Source organism: Capsella rubella, unplaced genomic scaffold, assembly GCF_000375325.1.
Source record: "Capsella rubella cultivar Monte Gargano unplaced genomic scaffold, Caprub1_0 scaffold_6, whole genome shotgun sequence".
NCBI classification, from domain to species: domain Eukaryota; kingdom Viridiplantae; phylum Streptophyta; class Magnoliopsida; order Brassicales; family Brassicaceae; genus Capsella; species Capsella rubella.
This window is the reverse complement of record NW_006238918.1, coordinates 2,689,490-2,708,995: the sequence shown is the minus strand read 5'-3', so window position 1 is coordinate 2,708,995 and position 19,506 is coordinate 2,689,490. Positions and strand designations below refer to the sequence as shown.

The 19,506-nt window shown below is 36.8% G+C and overlaps 4 protein-coding genes across 6 annotated transcripts; 1 reads left to right on the top strand and 3 right to left on the bottom strand.

The window, feature by feature from the left end:
* Positions 1-460: 460 nt before the first annotated feature.
* Positions 461-6,857, bottom strand: LOC17881562. 2 transcript variants are annotated; one of them, XM_023781409.1, is made up of 21 exons: positions 6,360-6,857; positions 5,918-5,980; positions 5,415-5,740; positions 5,195-5,291; positions 5,030-5,107; positions 4,880-4,939; positions 4,678-4,782; positions 4,332-4,442; positions 3,948-3,989; positions 3,681-3,794; positions 3,527-3,603; positions 2,915-3,159; positions 2,705-2,826; positions 2,568-2,610; positions 2,349-2,440; positions 2,118-2,166; positions 1,671-1,741; positions 1,424-1,537; positions 1,205-1,305; positions 876-921; positions 461-740 (listed from the first exon to the last, which is right to left on the bottom strand). In XM_023781409.1, exons 1-21 carry the CDS (start codon positions 6,510-6,512, stop codon positions 690-692), a joined length of 2,160 nt encoding a protein of 719 aa, XP_023637177.1. In that variant the 5' UTR covers positions 6,513-6,857; the 3' UTR covers positions 461-689. The 2 variants fall into 2 exon arrangements, with proteins under 2 accessions (XP_023637177.1, XP_023637178.1); XM_023781410.1 differs by having other exon boundaries at positions 2,915-3,156.
* A 501-nt stretch (positions 6,858-7,358) lies between these two features.
* On the bottom strand, positions 7,359-11,025 carry LOC17881907 (uncharacterized protein At5g08430). The gene is made up of 7 exons (XM_006287347.2): positions 10,009-11,025; positions 9,745-9,845; positions 9,481-9,540; positions 9,275-9,325; positions 9,013-9,083; positions 8,584-8,909; positions 7,359-8,000 (listed from the first exon to the last, which is right to left on the bottom strand). Exons 1-7 carry the CDS (start codon positions 10,634-10,636, stop codon positions 7,573-7,575), a joined length of 1,665 nt encoding a protein of 554 aa, XP_006287409.1. The 5' UTR covers positions 10,637-11,025; the 3' UTR covers positions 7,359-7,572.
* Positions 11,026-12,941: 1,916 nt separating this feature from the next.
* LOC17881333 (KRR1 small subunit processome component homolog) lies at positions 12,942-15,686 on the bottom strand. Its single transcript, XM_006287852.2, has 11 exons — positions 15,311-15,686; positions 15,095-15,205; positions 14,899-14,967; positions 14,629-14,685; positions 14,438-14,476; positions 14,243-14,347; positions 14,024-14,106; positions 13,850-13,931; positions 13,470-13,613; positions 13,306-13,380; positions 12,942-13,219 (listed from the first exon to the last, which is right to left on the bottom strand). Exons 1-11 carry the CDS (start codon positions 15,596-15,598, stop codon positions 13,100-13,102), a joined length of 1,173 nt encoding a protein of 390 aa, XP_006287914.1. The 5' UTR covers positions 15,599-15,686; the 3' UTR covers positions 12,942-13,099.
* A 202-nt stretch (positions 15,687-15,888) lies between these two features.
* On the top strand, positions 15,889-19,378 carry LOC17882432 (lipoyl synthase, chloroplastic). 2 transcript variants are annotated; one of them, XM_023780108.1, is made up of 7 exons: positions 15,889-16,359; positions 16,562-16,725; positions 16,948-17,038; positions 17,237-17,394; positions 17,631-17,802; positions 17,919-18,029; positions 18,673-19,378. In XM_023780108.1, the coding sequence occupies exons 1-7, from the start codon at positions 15,946-15,948 to the stop codon at positions 19,225-19,227; spliced, it is 1,665 nt and encodes a 554-aa protein (XP_023635876.1). In that variant the 5' UTR covers positions 15,889-15,945; the 3' UTR covers positions 19,228-19,378. The 2 variants fall into 2 exon arrangements, with proteins under 2 accessions (XP_023635876.1, XP_006290086.1); XM_006290024.2 differs by lacking the exon at positions 18,673-19,378 and adding an exon at positions 18,142-18,403.
* Positions 19,379-19,506: the final 128 nt, after the last annotated feature.

Below are 19,506 nucleotides of genomic sequence, written 5' to 3'. Positions count from 1 at the left end.
TTTGTATTTGTATTGGTTCTATAATAGGGTGTGAGACACCTAAAATCACAAGATTAAGCACTTGATAATCAACTCAAGTATACAAATTAAAAGGGAAGATGGGATTCACGACTGGCTCTTCACTGGTGGTGCTGAAGATGTTGAGCCAGTGGAGGAACCGTGTGGACAAGAGGAAGAACTGGAATTGCTGCACTTGGATTCTGGGCCTATAGAGCTTGTAGCTGATTCTCTACGATGACTTCATGAACAAGTGGGAAGAGTAATAATTAACTAATTGGTTGGAATCATTTGGTTGCACTGTTGACCGATTTATATAGGTGAAGGCCAACGAAGGCATTTTTTGGTTTTTACGACTGTTACATAAAGAGTTTTTTTTTTTTTGAGTGGAAATGATTGCAGTTTGAATCTTCATATAAAAAGTTCATCGAACTAACCACTTTTAATGAAATGGAAGAAGAAAGATGGAACTCAATAGACTCTATTCTGATAAACAAAAGATTGGTTTATTACCTTTTTTTCTGCTCATTTTTTCTTTCCTATACTGAAATCGATTGAATAGTTTCTTGAATCAGCTATAGCACAGCCTTACATAAATAACTCTAAATCGGTCATAAGACTATCACTAATATTGTAAAGCTGGAGAGGCCAGAGAGAAAAAGAAAGAGCCAACAATACTATTTACCAAAATCTCATTTGTTAAACAAAAATCCTTTTTTCTTCCCCTTCTTTCTCTGCAGAGCCTGCAACGAATTTAACACACCAAATAATCAACGGATGCTCCTCAATAAGCTAATGACTCAGTTGTAGCTTTGTAAGAATAGAATGAACCAACGATGTTATCGAATAAGATAAATGGTTATTTGCGGAAACATTACCTTCTTTAGAAATAATCTAAGGGTGAGCACAATTGTGTCCCTTGAGCTGCCCAATAGAAACACAAAACAAAAGATTGACTGCTTAATACAAGAGACTAAATACTTCAATGAATACTTGGAACACATTAAAAACCTCTTTTTTTGAAAGAAAACACAAACAAGATATTCAGATTCAATTAGTTGATGATTCTTTCAAAATCACAACAAGAAAGGGTCTTGTCTCACTTTCATCCATTATTCATCGTTTTCATTGACAAATCCCTGCATTCACACAACGTAGGAATTTTGATCTACTTTACTTCATCCAAAGAATGCCAAATTCTACTTACCAGCTAAGATCTGTTGCATCATTGTCCACTCGACAGAGATGCTCCACGCCATCGGTACCAACAATCACAAAATCCGCAGGCTGATCAAAGGGAATTACAATCTAAGAGAAGAACCAGAAAGATCATAATATTAGTTCTTTCTACGGTATACATGGTAACATATAATTCAGCCAACATCAAATTTCTAAGAAAAAGGGACAAATAAGGCAAGACTCTTACATCAGTAGAAGAGGAGAACTTTTCTGTAATTACAGGATCATTATTAGGTTTGATGCTGTAGCCTTCTTTCTTAATAGACAGTGTAGCTGCTTCCCATATATCCATATAACCAATCTGTTTCAAAAGAGAGATCACATAGTAAAAGGGCAATACATGCACAAGTGAGAAAGTAACATAGACGATATGGGAGGAAAACCGAAGAAGAAATATAAAAATAGTTAAAGATGATATAAGCGAACTGTCATACCGAATAGGTGACTTTGAACAACGCATGACCGTTATAAAGACTCTTCTCTATATGGCTCTGCATCTCTGGATCTATAAAAAATAGATGAGGAACACAATTACCAGATAACTCCAGAATATTTGTAGCGGCAAAATAACTGCAAATTACGCTTTCAAAAAATTTCTTATGATTTTCCAGGAACGCTTAGATTTGAAGAGCTATATCTGAATGATCAGACCCAACCAAAGAACAGCCAGAAGATACCAATACTAAATTACAAAGTGACAAGTCATTTGGTTTCAATTTCTTTAACTCTACAGGTTACAACAAAAAAATGAGGACCTCAGTAATGCTTTTTCCATATGAAGTAAATACAGAGGTGCAAAAGGTATGGATCAAACAAGCCACGGATTCAGTTTTGTTAAGTACATTAGCGACCAAAGTTTCTGACTAAGAACATAGACTTACGACATGTGATCTTGCAATTCTCATTGGCGAAGACCCTCACAAGCTCCCCCTAGAATCAGAAAGAAAAGCAGAAGAATTTAAACAACCAGAAACTTAGCCAAATGGTACTCACATCTAGCACAATATTTAAGTCCCCAAATATATTTGAAATAGCGGCTGAATCACATGTCCATGAATTGGAAGCTTTAGAAGTATTTTCTTATTCATCAGAGAAGATTAATTGAAAAACACCTTGCGGTTCTTGTCATCCAAGGGGTGAACTTCGATAGAAAGGTATAAATCAACATCATCAGCAGTGACGAGATAATCTGGCCTCTTTGCTCCTGCGTTTGGATCAAAGCAGTCAAGCTCTTAGCGCCATATGTTTTTCTATCACCATAATTAACAATAAAGAAAAACAGAAAGACAATCTTTGAGGATTAAGCAAGGGTTAGTAGGGAAAATGTGTACCATCAATGTAGTTCACTGATCCATCCTCAAGATGTCGTACCCACTGAAAATTCAAGAAAGGGAGAACCAAAGAAGATTATTAAAATGCAATGTGACGTAAACTGGGTAAATACAAAAGCTTTCAATTTCGCATGCACCTCAAAATTACATTTTGTCGTTCCGTTGATAGAGTGACCAGAAACCTGAAGCTCTCGTCCAGGAAATGGTTCTCCTGATATCTGTAAGTCTGCTATACCTGGCAATGGATCCTCATCCGGACCTGCCAAAAGTGATTTACAATATTTAAAACAAAGTGAAAGACAGTGATGGAATTGGTATTACACCACTTTATTGCTATTAACCATTACCCTCGGAAATTGATGAAGATTGTTCTTCAAGAACTGAGGCCAAAATTGGATAATTTGAGGGGCTTGGATCTTCATCAGCCACATAAGTTTCCAAACTTTGATTTGTTTCTGCTTGTACTTCTGCATATGCATCGTCCATAAAAGTATTGCTGAGGGGCTCACGAAACTGAACACGACTACTTGGTCCATGTGATTCATCTTGATTGAGAGCTGGTTGCACAGGCATATGGAAGGCTGGCGATCTTCTGTTACACAAGACACATTTGATCATTTAACTAATCTCAACACTGCAAATCGAAAGCATTCATCCACCATTAGCTGCATTGCATAAAACCAGGCGAAGACTGAGAAAGTGTTACCATGCTACAAAGTTTACCTTTTCATGGCTACATAAAAAGAAAAAACTAACAACGGTTCAAAGAGTAGCAAAGAGTGTCTAATTGATAGAAAAACTTGACATAGTGTGCATTTAGCTTCTCCCAGCCCATTACCCAAAAATTAAAATATTCATTGCTTCTGGCATCATCATTACATCCCTTACTCTTGGTATTTGTTAAGAATCACTACTAACCCGGGTCTCCAGGAATCAACAACAAGTTAGTGCATTAATACCTCTCGGGACCATCAAGATGGTAATTACTTGCAGCTGAGCCATTACGCCCATCTTGATGATGGTGTTCCGGATCTGTCTAATGGAAATAAAAGAAGAAATTTTGAATTCAAGTCACATAAGCACATTGATAGGAAATAAGGAATATGAACTTACTGGGTATCTCAAGCCCACACCAACAGGTTGATATGGTGACAAAGGCGACGCATTTGAGTGGTTTACATCCGACTGCCACGGTGTTAACTGGTACTCTCTCTCTTTCAGCTTTGTCTAATGCCAGACAAGAAAAAAAATTAGAACAAATCACCTAATCATAGATCGGTAGCTAATAGCTCCACCAAATAACAGGGGACTAAATCATGATTACAAATGAAACAAACGCTGAAATATGATGTCAGCAAACCCCATACCCGCATATCATACCTCAGTAAGACGGAGCTTCTCCTGCAGATGCCTAAAAAGAACCTGAATATGATGTAAACATCAATCACATGTTGTGACGGGAAAAAGATACAACAAAAACTTCACTCCAACATCAAGAAAGCAGGGAGCTTAATCAATCACTTTGGTTCTCTATGATGCTCAAAATTACTGAGGAGACCATTTTATCACATTTTGTATTATGTTTTTTTTACTTTAATGAATTTCAAGGCGACAAAGTTGAAACGTTTCCAGCCAAAATGCAGAGCAACCACCCAAACTACTATTCTACAGCAAATAGTTTTCGTAGATAGACGGTCAAGGAGATCTGTAAAACCAAACAAATAAACTAATTAAAGATAACAAACTTAAGATTCTCGTTCTAACCTTCACACTGCTGACAATAGACTGAGAATCAGAGAGCTGTGGATGCAGTGAATATTCTGATAGAAGAGGCAACAAGTACGATACAAAAGTAGATCTCTCTTGCTCTGCATCCTGATAAAATTAAAAAGGCAATTTAAACTTAGATTTATAACATGAAGCGCGGGTGCCCAAGACAAACATATGACTTTGCTGTCAATTGAACCACTAAAAATGGTCGGTAAGAAATGATGATAACTGGAGTCCAACCAAAAAGGATTATAAAAAAACTGGAAATGAAGATTAACAATGCATATGCAAAAAGACAGAAAATCATAGTCGCATACCAAAAGATACAAGATGATAATACCTGTAAGGCATATGTTAGGCGTATATTTTCCTCAATGATCTCCTGTCGGTAAGAAAGAGATTTTGATGCAGCATCAACAAGGTCTTGTTGTTGTTGATCAAATGCCTGTCACAACAAGACGGAAAAATAGCCCCTAAGTGGTTACCAGAATAAGTAACTAACCGTTTCACAGATTTTGAAATAAATAGAAAGAAAAGCTAACCAAACGCATGTGCGCAATACGCTTTTCCAAAACATATTGTTCATTGCGTACTTTGGCTTCCTTAAGAAAAAAGCCAAAAGGTTAGTAAGACAATGTACGTAAAATCAACCATGTCTGCATAAAAACTAGAGATTAAAACAAGCGATTCACCTTGACAGAATAGTCAGCAAGATATTTCCGTAAGCGTAAAATCTCTTGTTCTTGTTCTTGGACCTTGTGAATGAGCTCCTGGATAATTGTTTAGTCAGGAAAACATTTTCCCACTTTCACTAGAAAGGTAGAAAAAAAGAAAAAGATAGTAAGTGTGACTGCGACCTGCTTCCATGCAGTGCCTGAATTATTTACTTCACCTACTGGCATCAACTCATGAGAAGATGAGTTGATGTGCGAGTGATCACCTTCCAATAGCGGTCTAACAAAGGAAAAACAGATACTGGATTACAAGAATACACTCTGCCTTGATGCGAATGTAGCACAACCATGAGATAAACATGAAACTGCAGTATGGGGCCAGTGTTAATTAGAGGTTCATTACCTCATAGGAGATAATGATATTGAAGATGGCGACAAAGACAACTGAGAGGATCCGGCACCACCTACAGTTTCTCTGACAATGCCATTATTCATGATTCCCTCAGAATGGTCCTCAGAACGATTACTCAAAGTAGCTTCCTCTCCATTTAGATATACATGCTGGTGAACAACCAGCATACCTGACGAATCAGCACCTGAAGCATTGATTTTTCCCTTCCTCCGGTCGATTGGATTAATACCAGCAACCAACTGGTGTAAAGGGGAAGACCCACCAGTTGTGGTATTCAAGTGGAGATCAGATGTCTGGGGCAAGGATTCTTCTGATTTCTAAGGGACAGAGAAAAAATAAAATTACCATAACATATACCACAAATTTGGTCAAAGAAACTCTAAATGCCATGGAAATGTCAACAGAACTCTAGGTAAATCCCTGAAAATCATTAGGGACCAAAAGGTATAATATATCTGTCCTTTCACCAGAAAAATGAAAATGAAACGACTTACATATTTGGCAAGCTCCAGATATCTTCTCTGAAGTTCAGCCTTTAAGAGGTTATTCTCCTCCACCTGGTCAGAGATAAAGTCAGAGAAGACCAAGAAAATCTATCTGCTGGACGCAAATGAGTGTGCCCAAATCATTTCCCAAGTAAGTAATTAAACAGATTCATATCGAACCATCCATTTTGCAGTAGAAAATGCAAGGAAATAAGCAATTCATAAATTGACCATACAAGCAAAATATAACCAACCTGGCATTAGTTAAGAGTAACCAACCTGCATTTTCTACAGCTATTCTGATATGCCCTAAAGAAAGTTACACAGAACCTTGGGAAAATATCTCAATGAAGCGACTGAGGCATTGAGCAGAGTACCTCTAAAGTAAAAGTGTTCTCATTTGAAACAAATTCAAAGATACAAAAGAGAGAAGCTAAATAAGAACACAGACCTGCTGCTTGATAGTGGCTTCTGCTGCTTCAACAGCTTTGATAACTTGAAACAAACTATCATTTTTAACGTCGTTTTCATGGGAACCAGAAGACTCTCTGAGACCCACTCCTGAAAACCTCTGGGCAAGTCTTTCCTCATGGCCGTTGTCCATATTCTTCAGTCCTCGAAAAAGCTCACGAATCCGAAATCGAACCCTCGAGAGTCGAGTAACTGAACCAAAGACACGGCTCCAATTTCAGCCTACTCTCAAAATCTCATCTAGGTTTTCGAGAAACTAATCACCATTTAAGGTATTATCCGAAGAGAAGCTTCGAGATTTCAATAGTAGTGACGAGCTTGGAGATTGAGATTAAGATAGAATGGTATGATTGAGAAGGAGTGATGAAGATGAGTTTCGAATCATACGAAAACACACAAATGGATTTTAAAAAGTTTTTGCATCTTCTTCTTCTTCTTCTTCGAGCAAATAAACTCTCTCAGTTTTTCTTGTCTAGTTGTGGTGACCTCAGAATTGGGTTTCTCATTTTTATTTATTTTTTGTTTTTGGTTCCAATTCTAATTATTAAAGTTGTTTTCTTCTCTTTAGTAGTAGTGTTTATTAGATAGATATAGAATATTCATTACTCATTATTGTCTTAAATTTATTTTATCATTATTATTACACCAAATATATTTGTTATTTTCTGCAATTGTAGTAACTTCAGTTTTTTATTTTATTTGGCAACCTGTAATTATAGTAACTTATTAAAGTTCGATTCTACTACTCTCAATATTATATATTTCGACAGTATATATCTTTATACTAATTATTTTTTATATGTTACTTTAATCACAAAAACAAAAAATTAACACCTAAGCTTATTTGGAATTGGAAAGCACTCATTGTACTACTAATTAACAAACAAGAACTGGATGTTTAATTTCCATATCTCATTTTTTTTTTTTTGTGTGCTTTCAGGCTTTTCCCAACGAGAATCACTATAAATGTAAGACGAGATGCTGCAAAAACAGTGACTGGATCTAACAAACTGTTTGTACTCAGGTAGTCTAAGGTCATAACACTGTGAGAGCTTTACATCCTTTTTTTATTCGCTGTTTACTTAAAAGGAGGAGCAAAAACCTACTGCAATTTGAAGATAAAAGACAGACAATAACAGCTAACTGAAACCACTCTTGACTGAATCTAATAGTCTTTCGAAGTATTCCATTAGTTAAACTCGACGAAGAACATCGGTTAGTAAAACTGCCGATTCCATGCTTTGTCCTGTCATCCAAACCCTGAAGGTTTTGGTGAAGTACTCTGCGTCGTGCCAAGCTTTGAGTTGCATGAGAGAGAAAGGTCCCTGTACAAGACCCTGAGGATCTTTGTATAACCAGTTGAACTTCTCTTTATCATAAGACAGAACCTGAACATCTTCAACTCTAGGGTCAAGGGTCTCTCCATCACCGTTGTCATCATCATCATCATCGCTCAGTTCGATTATCTCTGGTGGATTTGGTTGAGCTTGAGATACGTTGTTGGGATTCGTTGCTGACATATTTGGCTCAAGCTCAGAAACTTCGGCCTCTTTACTCGGCATCTCTCCTCCAGTGATGCCATTTGCTGGCTGTTCTACATCTCCATGAAGATATTCATCACCTGTTTAATTCAGTAGAATCCGGATTGGCATCAATTGCAAAACCATCTCATCCTTTTAAATAGGTATTAGTACTATACAATAGAGCAAATCACAACAACCAGTTGACGCGAATCCATCTCGAATCTTTTAAAGATCCCTACGTCAAGAAGCCAGCATAGCTACAAACGAATCATTATATCTCTATTCTATTTTCACTAGCATTCTTTGCATACTTTTTATCTTTCAGATTCTACCAAAGCCAACAACAAAAAGAAAAAAAGAGAAACCAAAACGTCTATACTAATGCTTAAAAAGCTTCTACAAACTGTAGATGAATCTTCAATAACCCATTCCTCTGGCTTGAATTTTCCAGTTTTCAAATAAATCAAGAATTTTATAGGACAAAGCAGTAAAATCACTGTGTTCTCAACATCTATAACTATATAAGGCAGATAAGATGCAAGTATATCGTCGCAAGAACATGTCGTAGCTAAAGATGAGTAACATGTTAAGTAAAGAAAAAAATTGACTGATATAACAAAGAACAATGATGGTAAGATGCAACACAGTGAAACAAGTAACCCTATAAATGTTATGACGCACCTGCAGAAGCAATCCAAGTTGGCAATCTCTCGTTTAATTCCACAGCATGAGACGTGATTCCAATAATTGTGCTGGGGTTTGATATCAGATAGCCATTACACTGTTGATCGTCTCCACCAAAGAGGTTGCGGACTTCTGGGGTTTCTTGGATGCATGATAATGGAGATTCACTCAATCGTTGCTCGTTGTCACTATTATGATCCTCAGGGGACTCTTCAGGGTCTGGTACAAGTTTCTCTTCAATAACTACTGGAACTTCACTGAATAGCCGGGCCTGTTCTTCTGGATTTTGCAGAAGCTCCCTCTTCTCCAGGTACTCGGACAGCGTAACAACTCAATAAATCAAGGAAAAAAATCTATAAACAATGATGTTTTTCTTGTTTCAGATCTCACTACCACTTTCTCTGAACATTATTACTTAAAGGATATTCTCTTCGCCATCCCTTCTCATTGGCCCGGTGAATAAGCCTTTGTAACAATATAATTTCTCTTCCAAGCCACTAACAAGGCAGTCACCAAAGGTTGACGGTTAGTTAGAAGAAATAATACCACAATTTGCTTTTTTCTACTTAAAATACAGTTAAAAGTTGATCATTGTAAAAGGAGTGTGCTTCAGTTGCTATCATAGTAGTCACATTCATAAGCATGAGGAATAAGATATACAGAAATGTAGCACGGTCCGCAAACATACATGTTTTGTCTGATCTTCATGTAAACTTCTAGCCTTTTCTTCCATCTCCACCTATCCGAGGTTCAAAATGAGTTATGCTTAAAGAACTACAAAATCTAAAGGACATAACAGCAAGTGGTTGGGATTCATGATAGAAATATGTAAATCTTTAACAGAGAGAGCTGAAAATAAATATCTTCCAAACCAATGCAAAATGGGAAAATTACAATTGTGGGCTTCTTAAGAAGATCATTCTTTACTCTCTGATGCAAATCTTCACATTCCTCCTGCAAAAAATTTACATAGTGCTATGAAAAATCATAAGAATACATTGACTAGAATGGGCGCTGGTCAAACATTGTAATCATGAAAGATAATAGCTCTTATCTAACTAGAAAACAGAAGCCCAATGACTGGTTCTCAGAACACATGGATATCTGACTTCAGAAGAAAAGAATTCGAGGAATGAAAATGGCTTCAAAGTAATTTACCTGGGAGAAATTGTCATCTGATAGCACAGATATAGAAACGTCTTTCACATAATTTGTAACCTGGAGAAGAAAATCATCAGTCCCATGTTCCTTCTTCACGCCTAGATAACAGACAAAACAAAAGAGCTCAACTTTCTACAACAGACCAGAGACATGTAAGCAAAGTTAGATAATGGTAGAGATGTGTGATTAGCTTGTTCCATAGAAATCATGAATTGAACGCCGACACAATCACAAATCAATAAAGAACTTTCAGAAAATTACCTGTCACTTGAACAAGCTGATAAGGGTTCTTCTGAAGATAATCATTAGGGTCAGACTTGATCCTCACAAAACTTCCCAACATTTTACCCTCAAAGGTGTCAGGAGAGTTGAGCAGTTGCTGAACTAAACTCTTTCTCAAGTAGAGAAGCTTGATGTTATCACTGACGATTGCAGCAAAAGTACCTCTAGCTCTAGGTTTCTTAACAGCCTTACTTGCCCGTTTAGCTATCTTGTCCGAGTGAGAAATGAACTGCGGGGGCTCATCATCGTAGAGAAAATCAAAGTCTGAATCGTCCTGGTTCTCAGCGTAATGCTTTTCCAGCAGATCATAGACTTTCATTCTGAAAATAGTCCTAGTCCCGAAAAGCAAAACCAACCTCTTGTCGCACACAACTTTCTTTTTGTTACAAGGATCTAAAAGACCTTCCTTGGCAATATACTTAGCAATAGTATCACAAACATCATAGCGAGAGATCATTTCAGTAGTATCTTTACCAAGTGATTGGAGAAACTCAATGAGCTGTTTCGAACCCCATCCTAGAAATTCTAATCGTTTAGGTCTAGCCTTCCTTTTCCGCGAACAAAAAGCAGAGGCATTACCCTCCTCAACCCAAGTTATATCCCCCATTACAACCCCCCCACCAAAATTATCTCTCAAACCCTAAGAAAAAAAAAAAAAAGAAGTCACACCTCTATCTATCTAGCTTAGGAAGTAATACTGATTCCTAAATTCCAGAAACCAAAGTCGTGGCGAGGAAGAAATTTCCCCTTTTGACGAAATGCACGAACTGAGGAAAACAATCCACCGAGCGAATCGCGGAAATTACTCAGCTCGAGAGAGAGAGAGAGAGAGAGGAGCTCTCCGGGAAGAGATTGACGGAAAGCACAAAATATCCGGCAGGATAAAAAAAAAAGAAAAGGGAAAGAGGAGAGCTCAGATTCTCAGGCGACTTTGAGAGAGAGAGAGAAGGGAAGGCAAAGGACCAGTGGCACTAAAGCATCAACACCATTCACCACGTGCCCCTCTTTTTTCTTTTTTAATTTTGTAAACAGATTCTGATTATCGCTGAAGATTTCCTTAAATAAAACCAATTAACGAAGAATATAATTTTGTAACTGGTCGATAACCCAAATACGGAAACAGAGCCAACAAACTTATCATACATTTATTGTTATAATCAGCTTTGATGGTTTTTTTTTTTTTTTTTTTTTTTTTTTTTTTTCTCTTAACAATCAGCTTTGATGGTTGAACCGTTGAAGTGGTCGACCCATAAACATACATACGTAATTATAAGATTTGCTTTTAGTAAAAGATCAAAGGATAATTAAACCGAGTGTGTAATATTAAAGTTCAGTTGCTAACCTTTTTGAAACAAACATGAAGAAAGCACGGTCCGTCTTTTTTTGATCATAATAATAAAAATAAATATGTTAAGTTTTACAATCTAACATTTTTATTTTATTGTTATAAATGTTAATACTTACTAATGAGCTGAAATGATATGTAAAACCACAATATGGAAATATGCATTGCTTCTAATTGAAAAATTAACATATTTTAGTATACAAGATACAAAAAATAGAAAAACTTTTTTCAGAGTTTCCTTTTATTCATCTAATGTATATAAAATGCGATCGACAAGAGACATATTTATTAAATATTTTATTCATGAAAAATGATATAATTTATCAAAAGTAATTTTTTTGGGATACCTTATTTTTTTTCCAAAAATATCACCATTTCTTTTCTATTCCAAAAATACTAAAAAAGTTTTATTTTTTCAAAAATACCATAAACATAAAAACTTAATTTTGAAGATGTAGAATTTTGTCTTTAATGTTTTGAATGACTATTTTTACGTATATTTTTTCGGGGTAGGGTTTAGTGTTTTGAATTTATAAATTAGTTTTGAATGTTTAAAAATTTAAGTTTTCATTTTGTGGTATTTTTGGAAAAAAAATATTTTAGTGATAGTTATGGAAAATAAATTTATTAATAGTATTTTTAGAAAAATATTTATTTTAATGGTATTTAAAAAAAAATCTTTTTCATGGAGCTATATGTTTAAAGAAAGAAAACAAAAAAGAGAAGAAAAAAGAAAGAGAGCATGCATAACTGGTAAGTGCTTACAAAAAAATGAAATGTTAAATTTATTTATATTATGAAATCAGTTTGGTCCAAGTAGAGAAACCATACGACAGGCATGGATTAAAAAGCCCTTAAGCGTTGTTCTCGTCTTCCCTTTGATTATCCTTGCACTCCGAATCTATCTATCTATACTGCTTAGGTTTCGTCTCTGTTCGTAACTATTATAGTTGATCTTTAGGAATTGATAAAACTTTCTACTGTAGAAGGTTATTATACCAATAATGATGGTCTTATCAATTTCGACTGTTCGTAATTATTAAAGTTGATCTTAGGAATTGATAAAACTTTCTACTTGCCTTGTCATACTATTTTCTTTTTTGGTAAAAGGTTAAATTCCTTGTCATATTATTTATTATTTGCAGTGTATCTATCTTTACCCTATTATAAAGAAGAATGGGGTTTTTTCAAAAAGAAGAATTGGTTAGACGAGAAGCCCGAAAAGAGGATTCATAAACTTGAAAAAATAATAGACGAGCTAAACAGGGTATGTCGTTGATTTTGACAAAACTTATTCTTATTACTGTGGCTAATATCCATCATCATTACGTTCATGGTCAGGGGCATGATTCCTTATGCTGTAATGAGACATGAGCATGCACCTAAATAGTCTGGTATTGTAGATATTTAATCATCTAAAGAAGTGTCGGTTTCAGTCGACTGTATTGCTATCAAGTTTAAGATTCAAAGGTCTCTGCGCAGCCTCCAACCGGATATTTAAGTGACAGTGGCCTTAGCCAAGACCTTATACATAAGGATTTGATCAAAAAAGTGAAACACGAGGAAAAGATAAATAGTCTCAGGTAATTTTAAATTTTTCCTTTTTTAACATCACTAGCAACTGCAAGCTTACTTTTGAATCCATAAAAACAAAGTTTTAAACCTGTTTATAGTTTCGATCACAGATGTTTCAATCTTTTTTGGGGATAAAAACAAGTTCTAGAATTAATCTCTAATCTTTTTGGATTTCTTGGAAGGTTTATCAGCAGATGGAGCAGCAATATAATCCTCCGCATTCACTCTCTCGTGTGTCTTCTTCTGCTTTTTCAACTCCTTTGTCTTGCTCTGCAATATCATTACAACAAAACCAACTCAGAGCAAATTCCCCAAAGCAAAACAAGAGAGGTTGGCGGTTATAGATATCATTTTACCTTCAAGGAGTATGTTAACTCGGTTATATCGCTCTTTCCATCCTCTGAATTGTTTGACTTGTTGTTCACAGGTTCCTACAATAATCCAATCGAAGAAGTTAGTGTTTGGAATTAAAGGTAGACACGCCATTTGTATCTTGTGACAATCAAGTTAGAAGAGAGACCTCAGGTGGGAGGAATGAGGCATCTCTCTTTCTTTTGTTCTCTGTACTCTTCTCTGTCTGTTTCTCTTGCTTCTCCTGCCATTTTTTCTCCGACTTCTTTTTGTCACTCATGAAGTATTCCCCAGACTCCAATTGTAAATCAATCTGGAACAAAATCATTAAACAAGTTCAAAGCTATGTATTAGCAAGGCCAGGGAATCAAAAGACAAGAAAGCAGAACCTACGCAGCGCAAATATAGAAAAACCATGTTGAGAAACATTCTAACATAGAAAAACCAAACATTCTAACATATTGGGTTTAAAACCATAAAAACACAAAAGAAATATGGAGAACAACGATATAGGAATTGGTGGATAATTCACATAAGCAATTTTTATACCTTGCTAGGCGGTTGTGGAGGAGGGAATGGTGTGTATGGCTTCTTCTCCTTGCTTTTGGGCTTCTTTTGCTTAACATTTTTCCTGACAATTGAATTTTGAAATGCGCTCATGAGTTAATCAAGTTTTAAGAAATATCACTCAATTCACTAATCGGTAAACTAAGAGGGCCATACTTCTTAAATGTGGGAAGAAACCTATCCCAGCTTTCGGTTGCAAGAGCTGGATCCTTCTGCAGTTCCTTTTTGATCATGAGTTCCTGCATAACCAAGTTCGGAAGTATAAGAATCCATTTGACATGGTCTAATGAAAAAGCTTCTAAACCAACTTCTTGTGAGAGTAGTAAAACTGAATCACATGGAACCTAAAAAGAGAGAGAAATTTTCCATACAAACCTTTATATGGTATACAGGATGCATTTTGTTCTGGACGCAGTCTTCCACAATCTTTCTGATTTGTTTGAGACCTTTAAACGGACCCATTGCGGCTACAGTACTTCCCTGTTGTATCCAGGGAGCATGTAAATATCAGAAGTCCAAAGAAAAATGTACGACGGTAGTGAGACATTTGCAAAAGAAACAAATGTGTACCTGAACTAGAATGTAACAGTTGGTTAATATTTCCAGCGCCTGCAATAAGTCAAAATTATTCAGCTTCAAAGCACATAAGCATACAACAGTTTCACAACAACACCTCTTACGCATTACAGGAATAGTATCACTAAGACTATCTCTAAACATCTCTGATAAATATAAGACTTTGAACCAGACAGTTGACAAACCTTCAAGGTAGAGGAATTAGGACCCACAAGTCGCTGCCTTCTTTTAACAAATCTTTCCTGCAAAGATAAGTCTATATTAGGGCCTGTTGTCTATGCATGCTATATACATATTGACCTTACACTCATTCTCCGAATGCTAGGTTAAGCATCACCAAGTATTCCATGTTTATAGTAGAATGTTATATCATCGTTGAATTGTCTTAAGATATACGGATCAAAATGAAAGACTTAGGCCTCATAATAATCCCAGTGACAAAGATAGAACAGTACCCTATTCCGAACCAAGTTAGCAATCTTGATGATATCACACTGCACCTCATCGTCTAGAATCTTAATTGCCTGTAATACAAGTGAAAGAAAATCCATGAAACAGTAGCATAAACAACAAATATCCAAAATTAATAGCTTTCCAATTACATGAAACAAACACATAATTTGTTAAACCTCAAATGTAACAACATAATACCTGAGGAGCAGGGACACTTCTGGAAAGAAGCTTAATCAAATCCCTAGCTTTGACAATGATGTACGGATCTCTTGTCTTCCTCGTCGTTGAAACAGTCATAGAACCTTTAACCTACCATTTGTTACAACATAATTTCAAACATATCAATAGAACCCCAGAAGAAACAAAAAAAAAAAAGGACCAAAGGCATAAACGAAGAGTAAAGGGGGGACGCACCAGGTTGAGCTCGCAGGCGACACCGTATTCCTTGAGAGCGGATTCGATTCTAGGCCAAGACTCCTGAAGATACTTCTCTCTGTATTGAGGAAAGAGTGTGGAGAATTCGCTGCGATCCAACATACCGGTGGGATTTGATGCCGGATCGAACCTTTCGACTGTCCAACGGTCAATGTTTGGGTCATCGTCCCATGGCTTCGGCTTGTCGTGTTTACCTTTCTTCTTCACCCTTTTCTCGAGATGCTGCTCCTCGTGCGCAACCTCCTCAACCTCGGCCATTGACGACATCAGTTAATTCCTCCTACTAATGACGGCGGCGAAGCTTTTATGTATATGATTAGGGTTTATCTTCTCGAAAGTTCTTCGAAGGAAAATTACAGTAGTGGCTGCAATCGGAGTATCGTCTTGATTTAAATTAATATAAATACCCTAACCGAATAATCTGAAACTACATAAACCGATCTAAACCGAACCAATGACATCTTCTTCTTTTTTTTTTTTTTGAGGTCGTTGGCGGATATCCCAAAGTTGCCAACCGAACTAGAGTCTCTTCTACACTCGAAAAATCAGCCTAAACACATCATTTCTCTGTTTTTGCCTCTCGCACAGACACATACATACGCAGAAAACAAATCATGATTCATCATTGCTCGGTCACGAAACCCACTTTCTCAGTTACGATCTCGAATCAGAAGCATCATCATCATTCTAGTAGTAAATTCTTGAATTTGGGTTTCAGAATCCGATGCGAATCCGGGGATGTCTCGTCACCGATGCGGACCAATGCGGTGTCCTTGTCGTCGGAGATGGAGGATTCATCTTCCTTGAAGAAGACTTTGATGGAGTCTGAAGGTAAAAAGAGCGAGCCTTACCCAGGAGGAATGCCGAAGATGGGTCCATTCACAGGGAGAGATCCGAATGTGAAGAAACCTTCTTGGTTGAGACAAAAGGCACCACAAGGCGAGAGGTTTCAGGAGGTGAAGGAGTCTCTATCTCGTCTCAATCTCAACACTGTTTGTGAAGAAGCTCAGTGCCCTAATATCGGCGAGGTTAGCATTTTCTCATCTCGAACCATTGTTGACATGTATCGATTTTGTGAACTGTAGGTATGGGAAATTGTAACTTTGGTTTATAGAGCTCACAGATGAGTAACCTACATGCTAATTCAATCAACGTTACTCTAGATTTTGTGGTTTTGGTTTTGATTTTGTTCCTTAAAGACTCTTACTTTTAGCTTATGATGATGTGCAGTGTTGGAATGGAGGTGGTGATGGTGTAGCAACTGCAACCATCATGGTTCTTGGTGATACTTGTACTCGTGGCTGTAGATTTTGTGCTGTTAAAACCAGTAGAAATCCTCCTCCTCCTGACCCAATGGAACCAGAGAACACTGCCAAGGCTATAGCCAGTTGGGGGTATGTTACTTTTATTTGATGCCTAGTTTTAGTTATTTGCTTATATTTTTGTTTAGCTTTCATAATGGTGTTCAGAATTGTTAGTTAGATAGAATAAATGAAGATATGGGATGAAAATTAGAAAATGGTATCAATGCAGTCTCAGAAGTCAGCTATATGCATCCTTCTTAATATATGATTAATGTAATATGATATGCTCTCTTGGTTTTTCCTTTGTTGCAGTGTAGACTACATAGTTATCACCAGTGTAGACCGTGACGATATACCTGATGGTGGAAGTGGTCATTTTGCTCAGACTGTCAAAGCTATGAAGGTTATTAGTCTAATTTGTTTTGCAATATGTTATTGAATTTATAAGTAGTGAAAGAATCAAATATCCTCATATTTTTCAGTCCAAGGTTACATGATAAGGACTTTGTCCCTTGATCTCTTCAGATTACTTTTTTGTGTGTAACTCGAGTTTGGCTTCAGAATGTTTGTGAAAATGAAATTGTGTATCTCATCTTTCTAGAGACATAAGCCGGATATAATGATAGAATGCTTAACTTCTGATTTCCGTGGGGACTTGGAGGCTGTCGACACTCTTGTGCACTCGGGATTGGATGTTTTTGCTCACAATATCGAGACTGTGAAAAGGCTTCAGCGACTCGTAAGAGATCCTAGGGCTGGGTGAGTGTTCTTTTCTTGTTCTTCATTTTTTCTGTTTGTTCTGAAATTGGTTATGGCGTAGATGGGCTGAGCAGTAAATTGATCAATTCTCTGTTATGGGTAGTCAACTTTTCTCTTATTACACACAGTCAATTATCTCCTCAATTGGTTAAAGTGGGACATAGATAGTAATCTGCATCTGTAGTTGTAGTAAATCTCTTTTTTATATATATGTGAATCGCATGTGGCGAATGCAGATATGAGCAGAGCATGTCGGTTTTGAAACATGCAAAGATCAGCAAACCTGGAATGATCACAAAGACATCCATAATGCTTGGTCTTGGAGAAACAGACGAAGAGTTGAAGGAAGCAATGGCTGATTTAAGAGCAATTGATGTTGACATTCTAACACTTGGCCAGTATTTGCAGGTAAAATCATTACTTTATCATCCGCATTTTTTCTTATTTCCAACACAGAAATATCTCAAATTCCAAAGAGCATCGATGATTAAAAAAAAAAACCTTTCTTTTGGTATACAATGCAGCCAACTCCATTGCATCTGACTGTGAAAGAGTATGTCACACCTGAGAAGTTTGATTTCTGGAAAACATACGGAGAATCAATAGGATTCCGTTATGTTGCAAGTGGTCCACTGGTAAAGCCACGAAATAGCTCTTACTCTTGATCTCTTAGTATCAAAATATCTCAGAACATTGAAGAAGCAGAAATGTGCTCATTTTGATTTGGTTATATTTACACCTTTGCAGGTAAGATCTTCATACAGAGCAGGAGAGCTTTTTGTGAAGACAATGGTGAAAGAAAGCTACTCTAAATCCTTGTCTTAATAGCAACAATGGATATCATAATGCCACAAACGAAACGTGGGACTCAACAACACAAAGCCTCTACTCCCATCTCTTTGTTTTTTTCTTTTCGATTGACTTGATTCATTTTGGTAATTTTATCCGAAAACCATTGTGGATATATAAGTAATTTAATATATATAGTTTTTTTGTGTGTTTTATAAAATGCTGCCAATAATATCTGAAATTTTGTCTCAAGATATTTACAGTGTTGGATTCTTTTATCTGAAGCCACAAGTTCCTCATCCCTTAGCCTTACATAGTCTTAAGTCTGACACGCGTCACCTTTCTTTTATCCAAATAGAATCCGAAATCAAAATTAGTAATTTCCTTAATTATCTTATATAAATAGATGAGGCGCTCAAATAATTAATCTTTTTTTGTTTGTTTACTCTCTCACTTTCTTGAGTTTTTTGTTTCCCGGCTCGGACGCAGATGACTACCGGTTACGCTCTGTCACCGGCGATTATCGCCGCCGTTCGTCCTCTGGCATCTCAAGACAGTCTCTCTGCTGCTTCTGGTTACGGACGCAAAGCGATCAATTCTTCATCTTCGTCGATCTTGGTACCAATCTCATTATCTACTTCCTACGGTCGAAGCAAATGCGCCTTCTCAATCTCGCGAAAGAATCCAAAATCGACGATTCGTTGCGATATTGCCGTGAAATCGGCGGCTTCTGTAGACGCGGACGCTGATCTCTCGTCGTCTACGTCACTGGAGACGGAGGAAGATGAGAAAGCCAAGGCGAAGATTGGGGCTAGGGTTAGGGTTACGGCGCCGTTGAAAGTTTACCATGTGGTTCGTGTGCCGGAGGTTGAATTGATGGGAATGGAAGGTTTTATAAAAGATTACGTCGTGCTTTGGAAAGGAAAGCGAATCTCAGCTAATCTGCCGTTCAAGGTACAGTTTGTGAAAGAGATCGAAGGTCGTGGCCCAGTCAAGTTCTTCACGCATCTTAAGGAAGACGAGTTCGAGTTAATTGATCCGTGATTGAATCGAGAAAAGGCAAAAGTTTTCTTCTTCTCTTTCTCATCTTATTAGACTTGAGAAACATCTTTTGTGAATTGGGTTTGTTTGTAATGTACCTTTTGTATAACAATTAGCTTATTATATACATACCATTTCACCCATTCTTCTTCAATCCTCTATTGCTTTGGTTTCTTCTTCTTATGCTGGAGATAAATATTAAGAAAAAAAAAAAAACTGGTTCTTGATCCCTTGACAAGCTTGGAAAATGATTTTGCATTTGATGGGGTTCACTTTAGATCA